An 11,033-nucleotide genomic window follows, 5' to 3' on the forward strand; every position below is an offset into this window, starting at 1 on the left:
CCTGGAGGAGTTGTGCCCAGCACCTGGAAGCTTCCCTGCTCTCCACAAATAGAAATATAAGCAGCTTTGGCCACACATTGTCTCCAGCCTCACATTGCCCATGGATCACTCATGTTTCCCTGCCCAGCAGGAATGAGTCTCCCTCCTCAGAACACGTGCCACCCTCTGTGAGCAGTGCCTGCTCCCCAGACCAAGGGAGAGATTTTGTATTAAAGCTCATTTGCCACACAAAGGAAATGTGACTGAGCCGGTGGATTTCTCCAGACTGGTTCACGTAACTCCACGTGGGATGATCCTGTTATGTACACAGTGCTGGGCTGCTGGGGAGCAGTCCAGTGTGAGAATCAGTGAGGAAATGTGGGGTGGAAGAACATTTAAAAATCTTCATCTTCCTTCATAGAAAGGAGAAGGGAAAAAAAACCCAACAAGAGAGGTAGAGTGTGCCAGTGTACAGTGTATTTTCACTCCATGGCAGGGAGACACGGGGTAAGGACTGTGCTGAGCAGTGACAGCCCCAGAGTGGGCTGGGGGATGAGTCCTGCTGTCCCCTCTCAGTCCTTTCCCCTCAAGCCACTTCATTTTGCAGGCATTGATTAAAAGCTCGTGTTAGTAGGAGCCTTTGCTGCAGGGTGAGAGCGTTACCCCGGGCTCTGCAGCGCAACCTGGCATTCCTGAATCCTAAAAAGTGCCTGAAAACCCCACATCTGTGGGAAGTGACCATCACAGAGCATCCCCCCGCCAGCCACTCGTGCTCTCCCACCCTCATTTATGGGCACTTAAATTATCTGGGGACAAAACATGGAAAAAGCTCCAGTTGTCAGAGAGGTTGGGGCTAATCCTGACCTGCACCCCACAGTGACCACCCAGCCACGTGGGACAATGTCCTCAGGGAGGGCTCATCAGTGCAGGGTTTGGTTTTCTCTGACCATCACCTCAAAGGCAAAGCCTTGGAGCCTGTCTTGCTGGTGCTGTTCTACAGAGATGCCACAGAGAGCTCAGTGATCCGTGGCTGATGGGACGCTGGGGGCTGCAGCACCAAAGGGGCTGGAAGCACCCCGTGGTGTTGGGATGTCTGGAAGAGCAGTGGGGGAACAGCGCTGCTCTGCCCCCTTCTCGTCTCAGTGGTGCCTCAGGGAGCTGTGAGAGCTGCCCAGGCTTCTCTGAGCAGCTCCCAATTGTCTAACCACATCATCCAAAAGCGTCTGGGGAGCAGAGCCATGCTCCCTGGTCCATGAGCACCTCCTCTGCCGTGCAGGGCCCAGCATCTCGAGCCACAAGCAAAGCCTGGATGCTCTGTTAGTGCAGCCCCTCCCTGCAAGGTGCTGAAACAGCCACGTTCACCCTCCGGTGCTGCATGGGCTCGCAGGGGAGGGGCTATTCCTCCTTGTCCTGCCGCTCCTCCTTGTCCCCTTGCCGGGATTTGAGGAAGTCGCTCCGCAGCAGGCGGTAGAAGAGGATGATGTTCATGGGCGTCATGATTGCCATGCCCGCCGTGCCCACGGCGTAGGCGGCCGGGGGCACGTTGTGGCGATTGAGGAAGAGCCAGCGGCTCATCCAGGCCAGCGTGGCCATGCGGAACACCACGTAGGTGCCCAGGTTGACGAGGCTGTTGAGGCGGTAGCAGGCGGTGTGCACCAGGTTGGCCATGAGCAGGATCTGCCGCAGGTGCAGGAAGATGGAGTTGATCTCCACCAGTAAAGCCACGAGGGCAAAGCCGACGTACTGGTGGAGCAGCACGGCGATGCCAAAGCAGATGATCACCTGGGAAGGAGGGAGAAGAGGGGCTGAGCCCAGGGGGTGCTTGGTCTCAGCTGCTGCAAGCTGGAGCCCCTTGGGCGCAGCAAGGAGCGGAGGTGGAAAGGATCATCACAGCAGTGCTATGCCTGCAGCTTTTTCCTGGGTAAATTGTGGCTCTATCCTGGGTAAAATGTGGCTCTTTCAGAGCAGAGAGTTGCCCTGAGCAGAAGCACCAAACCTGTGAGGTCAGGAAATGTAAAACATTGTATTTAAGTTAAAATTCGCATGTGAGGTGCCAGAGGACAGGTTTGGGTGTTCAACATAAAACCAGCAGGGCAGGATCTCACCTGCTGAGCAGAGGGCCCAGGCTCTGGCTGTCCTGCACTCAGACCAGAGGGGGTTTGGGCTGTCAGTGAGTGTCCCTGTCACCATTGCAGGAAACCTGAGTGGGTTTTTTTGTTCCAGTGGGAAGAGAAGGAAACAGCTCTCTGAGCCCCAGGCTGGCTGAGGAGACAAAGCAGCCTGACCTAACCCTGCTCTTGTGGCCTGGAGAATGCAGCCAGTTGTGGCCCAGCAGGTTTTTCCACACCCAGTGAATGGACAGGAAGGGAGACTGTAGCCCAGGGCTACGGCTGCTGCTGGCTCAGGGATTGTCCCCAGGACAGGGATTAGGTGGCTTTGGTGCATCAGAGCCCCCTGAAGCACCCTGGGGCTGCTGGGTGCTGCAGCAGAGGACGGGGATGTTTGGGACAGGATTCCTGCCCCACACCCTCCCTGCCAGGCAGGGGGACAGGCTCTGCCTGCCCACGCTTCAGCACACTCAGTCCTTTCTTTGGTTCATGCCATTAATGCTGTTCTCTGTATGGGCTCTGTAATGAGATTATCTGCTCCCTGCTCGTTAAGTCACTGTCTTGGCTTGAATTAGCTCCATTGTGGAGATGAACTTTTGGCTCACCAGCAGCAGCCAGCAGAGCCCCAGGGCTCACTGACAGAGCAGGTCTGACTACCCCTCTCATCCCAGGTGAGTGGCAGCACTGTCCCCGTCCCTGTCCCCCTCCCCAGGCCCTGCACACCCCTGAGCCTCCCCTGCACCCTGCAGCATCTCCACTGCCCAGCTCCAGGCTGTGCCACCCACCTGCCCCGCAGCATGCACAGGCTCAGCATCACAGAATTGTTTGGGTTGGGAAAAACACTCCTGGCCAGAGAGAAACCCACACAGGGCACAGCAAGACAGGCAGAGGGCACTGGAGTGGGGGTCCTGCATCACAGCTGCTCCAGCCCCAGGTGGGAGGAAAGCACCCTGGGCAGGGGAGGTGGATGGAGGGGTGTGCAGTCCTTGCTCAAGAGGGCTAGAGCCACAGGAGATGTGCTGCTCACCTGTGCCAGAGGGGACACCGGCGTCACTGCTGTCAGTGACACTGTTGTGGATCAGCCCATACTCTGTACACACGTTGTTTCCTACTCTATTGGGACACACAAGACAGGTGATGGACTTTGGACATGATTAGCATAAATATTTGATAATCAGGATGCCTTGGCAAGAACAAACAGAACTGAAAATTAAATCAGACTGAAAAGAAAATTACATCAAGTTCTGTAAGCAAGAGATGTTGTAAAATGTATAAGTTTGTTTATGTGATGATTAACCCAATCATTGTAATAAACACTTATTAGCCTTCCTAGAATGGTATATAAGCATATGTAGTCCACAATAAATTTGGATTCTGACCAGCTCTCAGTCTCCCCATCTCTCTCATCACTGCCAATACCACCCCATTTTTGGGTGCCTTTCTGCAGACCCTCTAAGAGTACAGAGTCCTGCAGGACCAAGAGGAGCTCCAGTCCCTGCTGTCTGAGCTCCTCTCCCCAGGAAATAAAATCAGATTTTGTAGCAAGCAGCAAACAACACAAAACAACAGCAGGAGCCCCCCATCCCCAGCCTCTCTGGTGGTACCTGTGCTGGTGCACTCACCACAGAGTGATGAAAGAGCAGCTCCCAGGACTGATGAAGTTTCTGATTGCACAACATGTCCACAAAGTCTTCAATGAAATAGCCTGAGATTGGGGAGTGCATGAACAAAAAAGGGGGTCAGGAAGGGCTGTGCCAACAAATCCCCTCTGTCCCAATGGGCTCTGGGCCGGGCAGCCCCCCCGGGACGTGCGGGTTACATCGGTGTGGGTGGGGAGTCACACACAGCAAAATAAGGAAATTGGCGCTTTGGGTCCCTCTTGCAATCACTCTGTAGGATGTGCTCCCAGGAAGAGGCACCAACCCACTCCTCCAACCCCATGCGGGCACTTTTGGGATGCCCCGAGCCCCGGCTCCCCCCGGGGACGGTGGAGGGCAGCCCGGTGCCCAGTAGCTCCTGGCTGCGGCTGCCGTGGGACAGAAAGGAGCCACTGTCCTTTGCCAAGAATAGCGCGATTGTTTGAGGTGCCTGAGACATCGCGACATGGCTCGAGGGGCTGGTGTCAGGCACCGACGAGCCCGTGAAGACCCCCGGGGGACGGAACAGGGGACAGTCCATGGCCACACCTCACCTACAGACACGGCCACCAGGCTGTGCGCCCCGGGCGGGTGTGTGCCCACCAGGTCGTTGGACATCTCGGGGTGGAGGTAGAACCTGCGGGGAGAGAGGCTGTGAGTGTCGGGCAGTGCCTCCAGGTCCCCATTTCCCTGGCGGTGTCTCCATTACCCACCTGGTGCTGCCGACCCTCCTTGGAGACCTCCTGTTGCCCTGCTCCACCCCTCTCCTCCTGGAGTCTCCCCATCCCCTGGTGCCTCGCACCTTCCTTCCTCTCTCAGCACCCCCATTCTGCAGGTCCTGACACTCCCCAGGGTCCCCAACACCCCCATTTCCTTTAGCACCCCCTTGGCCGCAGGTTCCCCTCGGGATCCCTCGACGTCTCCCCGTTCCCTCCCGGTGTCCCGGTTCCCCCGGGCAGCCCGGTGTCCCCGCGGCGTCGCTCACCCGGCCAGCGCCCCGCCGCCGCTGAGCACGCTGTGTGCCAGCGAGGTCCAGATGTTGCGCCACTTCCAGCGGTTGCGCCGGGCCGAGGGCGGCGGCGGCACGAGCCGCTCCAGCCCCCGGTTCAGCAGGCGGAAAGCGGCGAAGGAACCGGCCACCACCAGCAGCCCCGGGCTGAAAGCCATGGGCATCCACCGGCCCGCCGGGCTCCCATGGGACCGGCCGCGCTGCCCGCCGGGCTCCGCCTCGCCCAGCCCCGGGGCCCGCCCTGGGCACCGGCACCGCCCCGCCGGCACCGCCCTGTCCGGGCGGGGGCACGGCGAGCATCGTCCCCGAGGGGTGGGAAAGAGCCGGGGGCCGCCCCGGGGCTGTCACTGGCAGCTCCTGCATCCCCCGCGCTGCCCGTCGGGGCGTGGGACACGGGGAGAGGGAGAACGGGAACTGAGCCCCCGGGGATGTACCCGCCTTCCCTGGCACCGCAGGGCACAAGCGGCGCCAGCCCGGAGCCGGCTGAGCGTGGCACGGAGCGGGGAGCGCGTGTCCGGTCCCCGTGCGGGAACTGGGACACTTCCCTCGTTACCCGGAGGTTCCTCCTCCACCTTGTGGCCGAACGCTTCTCCCTTGAGGTGCTGCGGCCCGTGGTGCTTCTCCCCAAAGCCTCCCCCGGCAGGTGATGCCCGTCATCGTTTCCTTGGGCCGGAGCTCTCCAAGCGCCGCTCACCGCGGGGCAGGATCCCCTCAGAGCACACCGCACCACCGGGGCTGATCGCACATCCAGCACGGAAAAACACCTGATTGCCTCGCCTGAAACTGCTCTGCCCACAGCACTGTTATCCCTCATCCCCCTGTCCCATGTCTGATCCCGAGAAAAGCTCCCCGATGTCTGGGACACCCCAGCTCCGCTGTCTGGAGGTTGTGGAAATTCACAATCCCGTAGCCACAATTTTAGTTCTACCCTACAACTACGCTGCTTTTCCAGCTTCCCGTAATTTGATCGCTCCCTTGTTGCTTTTTGAAGTCTCCAGCAGAAGCTGCCGCGCAGCCCTCGCTTCCCCTCCTGCCGCCGGGCTGAGTCACCGTGTACACAACGATTAATGTCAAACTCCACCTCTGCTTTGAGGTATTAATTTTGGATGAAATCTTCCACTTCCTCTTCGCTGAAACAGAAGAGCGTGGAGCCTGAGCTCTTAGTTGCTGTCCTGGCTTTGGGGTGATGGACACAAAAACATCAAACACACACTGATGGGAGGCTGAGTGATTAAATCAAATTGGGAGATGGGTGAGGTTCTTTTCCAACCGAAACGATTCTGTGTTTCTATGATAGTCCCAACTGGTAGAAAAGCATCTATTCATGCTGCACAAATTTGCTTAAAAGCCAGGCAAGACACTGTACTTTCATAACAGTTACGTGGCAGGGAGACAGTGCCTGAAGTAATAGGCAGCCCTGAGTGCTCAGGGGATTTTAAATAATCTCGTGTATTAGGAGTGGAAGGATCACACAGGCTAATCTGTTACTGAGAAGACCAAATGCAAAGACATTTTTGTTCAGCATAAGATGTGCTGAGGAAAGAGAGACATGCCTTGCAGACGTGCTGGGCTGCTCAGGGCACTGAGGAGAAAAATCATTTAACAATTAATTGAGTATAAAATTGCACAGAGCCGGTTTCCGAATGAGAAGTCATCTGCGGTGGTTTAGCCTCAAAAAAAAAAATCTTGCCTGCCCTTTTCCCTGGTGACAACTCCTGCCTTCACCTTCCTGCAGGGAAAATCCCAGACTGTGGAACGCCTGCAGGTCCGGCCCTGTTTCCTCAGGAGCTCCTCCATTTGTGTTTAACCTAAAGATGAACATCCAGGGCTGGGGCACAGGAATAGTTAAAATGTTTCTGGAGGCTGGAGAGCTTTTACCTTCCACTTCTGCATGGCAGGAATTTAAGCCGTGATTAATTGAGCCTCTGGTTCAAGGACTTTGATCCCATTGCTAGAGCTCTACCAACAGTCACATATAAACTACTTTTTGGGCCGTTTTAGCCCTGATTTTATTTAATTTTACTTCCCATTGAGCCGTAGTTTCTTACAACCCCGATTCCAGCCTTTTCCTTCCTCTGCAGCAATGGCATTAACCGGGGGCGGTTTTGGAGCTGCAGACTTCCAAACCCAGTTACAAACAAGTCCCCTGACACCAGATCCGGCCAAAAAATTCAACCACACGCCACAGGCTCGGGGGCCAGGCTTGTCCCAAAAGAACCCGGAGGGAAGAGCGGGGACGGGAGCTCTCGGGCTCGGCTGCCACAAGAGGTCCCTGCACGCCCGCTGGAGAGCCGGGAGCCCGCTCCGATGGGATTCCTCATCCCCACCTTATTTGGAGACGCTGCCTTTTTCACCCAGATTTCCAGAAGTTTTCCGACTGTCCCCAAACGCCCTCGTTTTCTGCGGGGATGCAGCTCCGGCTGGTGCCGGGCGGTGCCGGTGCCTGCTCCCAGCAGGGCAGGGGACTCCTTGCAGACACCAGCAAGGACGTGCCCAGGTCCATCCCATAATCCCATAATGGGGGCTTCCCAGCAGCGATCGGGGTGTAAATCGAGGGTACAGAGTTTTATTCAATAGCTAGACAATCGTTTTTGTCTCCCTTTCCCAGGCTGGAGTTCCTCTGCAGTGCATCTGAGAGATACAACCCATTTTTCCACAATTAAAAGCTGGCACTGAACTAAAAGTTTAGTGATAATCCACCACAGGAATTCTGCCAGCTGAGTTCTGTCCCCCCCAGATGCTCCCCAACCACTCCTGGGTGGGGTTTTGGGTTTGCTTTTGCACTTCCACCATCCCTTACTTCAGCAGGAGCCCACTCTGCTCCCAGATTCCGCAGAGGACTCGCTGGAGCCAGGCACAAGTCCTGCTCCTGTTTTTGCAAAGTTTCCCTCCCTTAATCTGCATCCAGGGAGTCATAAAACCCATCTGCTCACCTAATGCCAGACCTGGCTCACACCTGAAGTAATCTGAGGAGTCCAAGAGCTCAAAACAAATCAAGCAGTTTGGCTTCCAAACTTTAATTAGCTGTTGTCTCCATCCCTCTCTAAACTGTGCCACCACTCTGTCTGCTTGGGCCATAAGAGGTCAGATGATGTAGGAATGCTTTGTGCATCCACATCTCCATCCAGGAAGTCTGGAATTCCACACTTCTGAAAGGCTCTACTGTGCAAAATGCAGGTTCTGCATGGCAAAGCATGCCCATGCATTGCAGAGGCAGCTGTGCAGAGAGCTGAAATCAATTCAAACTGGAGCAGCCACCCCTTCCAGCCAGGAACACCTTCCTGAGGTGGAGGCTGGATATTCTCCAGGTAGAACTTGCTGTGGACACAGGAGAAAGGGATTTCAGTCTCTGTGAGTGTGGCGAGCAGCTCCAGAGTTTAGGGCAAGAAATGCCAAAAGTCAGCGCTGTAGCCCTGACCTCAGGACCTGAACTCCTCTGGCAGAGGAAATCGCCTGTGCTTGCCCCACAGGAACCCTGCCCAGGTCTGCAAGCTCTCACTCCCGAGGGTTTGACCAGCACTGCAGGTATTCTGCTGCCCAGGCTGCTCCTCCTTCCTGAGAGCATTCCTGGAATACCTGGAATGTCCCCTGGGAGCTTCCCAGAACCAGCACGGTTCTGGTGCCAGACACCGGCTGCAGACTGGGCACAGCAGCTGCCTGCTGCAGCCTGGCATGTGGGAATGCTCCCAAACCACCCAGGCAGAGCCTGCTTTGATAAATGACCCCAGGGCAGCTTGATCTGGATGCTCTTCTTCTGGCCTTCCTTTTTCCCAGCGCTGGAAGGATTTTTTAAAACTCAGGACTTGGCACAAGGGACTTGTTGGAGAAACCTGTGTTGACAGCAGAGTGTCCTCAGGGATGCTGCAGGCTCAGCTGCTCCTCCAGGGCTGTGCTGGACCAGTGGCACAGAGGATGTGCTCCCTCCCCACTCCAGCTGCACAGGTATGCCATGGGATGAACAGAATTCCATTGGCTGGCAAATCCCCTTCAAGCTCAGCAGCATGGGCAGCTCTCCTCTGCTTTCTGCAGCTGTTGTGCCCCAAATGTTTTGACTTTCTGAACTGTTGATGTGCTGTTATTTGTGAGGTTTCAGGTTCCTCCTTTCCTTCTCCAGTGCCCACTGTGAAGTGGTGCCAGGTGTCTGCCAGGCCTGTGTCCCATCTCTCACCATCACCAGACACGAATGCTTAGGAAGAAAATGTGAAACATCACATTTAATTATTCTTACCCCATAAGGAAATTCATTCCCACTAAATATTTCCTTTTCTCTGTCTTTTCCCCTTGTGGGATAAACATTTTTTTCCTTGTTTAATTCACCAGTCTCAAGCTTAAGTAATTTTTGATGAATATGTATGTGCTTCATGATTACATCATGATGCATTTACCACTACATGGGTTTTTTTTTTTTTTTTTGCATTTCAGGCAGGTTAAGAATGAATCCTCCAAGGTGGAAGCACATCCCAACCCCCCCCCCCCCCCCCCCCACCCTCGAGCCCATTCAATTCCTCCTATTTTACAAATACCAGCACAGGAGTTTCCCCCCTGCACATCCTGCTGCTGCTGCTGGCTCCACAGCTTGGAACAGGTTAGGTTCCCTCCTGAATTCTCTCGTTATTAATATCACAAACCAAGCTGTTCTGAGAGCAGTGCCCCATTAATCACTCCAGCTCTGCTGCAGGTTTCACCTCACTTCCTCTTCCCACAGCTGAGCAGTTTGACTCCGTGGGTGCTGCTTGTTAAAATCAGTGGCTCTGGCAGAGCAGGGAAGGGCCCTGAGCTGGGTGAGCTGGGAAAAGGATGAATCCACACAGCCATGGCATGAAAAAATGTGCTACTCCAGCTGATGGTGGTGGGAACTTGAAGGCAGGAAAGTTACAGCCCTTAAATCCTCGCCTCTAAACTTGGGTTTTCTGGAGGGCCAGCAGCACTGGGGAGACACAGCAGAAGGGAAGGTGTCTAAGAAAACCCAAGGTCAGCTCAGCAGCTCTGGGGAGGCAAAGCAGAAGTGAAGGTGTCCAAGAAAACCCAAGGTCAGCTCAGCAGCTCGTGTGAGTCAGCACCAACGTGGGTGGCAGATCTGCTCAGAGATGTTTGGTGCCCACCTGGGCTCTCTTTGTGGTTGAGGGCACCACTTCCTTTTCCTCTCTTCCTTCCTATGTTTAATCCTGACTTGTGCTACAAGAAAAGGTCTAAAACCCTCTGAGTAACCACCTCTGGTTTACCTAAAAAGGGCCAGAAGATGTTTACAGAGCATCTTCCTGAAAATCTGCCTCCAATCCCATCCCAGTCCCTCGAGGGCACGTTGTGTATTCCTGACACACACTAGCATCCCTGCAGCCAGCCCCCAGCTTCCCCCTGACATCCAAAGCCCTTTTCCACTTTGCATCCTCTGTCTATCACCTTTCTAAGATCCATTCTATCATCTTTGCCTCTGTCAAACATTTTGTTTTGCCCTTTCCTTTGCCCTTTTCCAAAATCCTTTCCCGGGTGCTCGGCTGCATCCAGCAGCATCCAGCAGCCAAATCTGCTGCTCAGCCTTGCAGTGCAAACATCCCTGCACAGGATCAAGCTTCACCTGCCTCATCCCAAAGCTGCACACCTCTGTGCCTGCCCCATTGCCTGCTCTCTGCAGATTTCCATCCGTGAGCAAACGTTTTTCCAGCCATTTCTGCTGAGTCAGAGAACGCCCGGCGAGGGCTGCTGCTCCTCCACGTGGGAACGCGCTCCTGGGGAATAATTACACAGAGTTTAAATACGGACATTTGGCAGCCAAATTGCTTCACATTCAGGCTTCTGGCCAGGAGGGCAGAGCCCAGAAGCTGCTCATTGGTGCTGTGAGAAAATCCCTCATTCCTGTGGCCGTCGTGGGTGTGCAGAGCCCGTGGGCTGGGATTGCCCGGACACGGCGGCGTCCTGGTACCCTGCTCATGGCTTGGAGGGTCCCGTGAATTTAACTGCTTCCCAAATAATCCATCCTGCACTTACCCAGCACCCTGCACACGCTTTCTTCTCCAGGTGATACCCACCAGAGGATTTTTATCCCCCCTGCTACAGATCTCCTGTTCTGCAAGGGAGATGATGGAAGCACGCTGTTGTGGTAACTTTTCCCCCCGCCTTAATTTTTTGAGGCATATTTGAAGTTGTGAAACATACTGACTGTGAAATAGAGATAAGAACAAGAGGAGACACAAACAGTGTAGGTGTTACTCCCAGTTTTTTGCAACTCCCACTTTGTTGTAAAAATAGCCCAGCAAGCAGCACCCCGCTCCAAGGCATCCTCCACGGGCCAGGGGATGATGG

At 55.1% G+C, this 11,033-nt stretch overlaps 1 protein-coding gene and 1 long non-coding RNA gene across 2 annotated transcripts; both read right to left on the bottom strand.

Annotated features, from left to right (window-relative positions):
* Window positions 1-434: 434 nt before the first annotated feature.
* TLCD2 (TLC domain containing 2) lies at window positions 435-6,626 on the bottom strand. The gene is given in 7 exon segments (XM_036395377.2): window positions 435-1,761; window positions 3,710-3,792; window positions 4,279-4,361; window positions 4,710-5,050; window positions 5,053-5,102; window positions 5,105-5,216; window positions 6,612-6,626. Coding segments are annotated over 7 exon segments (1,071 nt in total). The 3' UTR covers window positions 435-1,374.
* Window positions 6,627-7,734: 1,108 nt separating this feature from the next.
* Window positions 7,735-10,580, bottom strand: LOC129046907 (uncharacterized). Its single transcript, XR_008508761.1, has 2 exons — window positions 10,333-10,580; window positions 7,735-8,919 (listed from the first exon to the last, which is right to left on the bottom strand). It is a non-coding gene; the product is annotated as an uncharacterized LOC129046907 (long non-coding RNA).
* Between the last annotated feature and the right edge of the window lie 453 nt (window positions 10,581-11,033).

This window comes from Molothrus ater, chromosome 21, assembly GCF_012460135.2.
Source record: "Molothrus ater isolate BHLD 08-10-18 breed brown headed cowbird chromosome 21, BPBGC_Mater_1.1, whole genome shotgun sequence".
Classification (NCBI taxonomy): Eukaryota; Metazoa; Chordata; class Aves; order Passeriformes; family Icteridae; genus Molothrus; species Molothrus ater.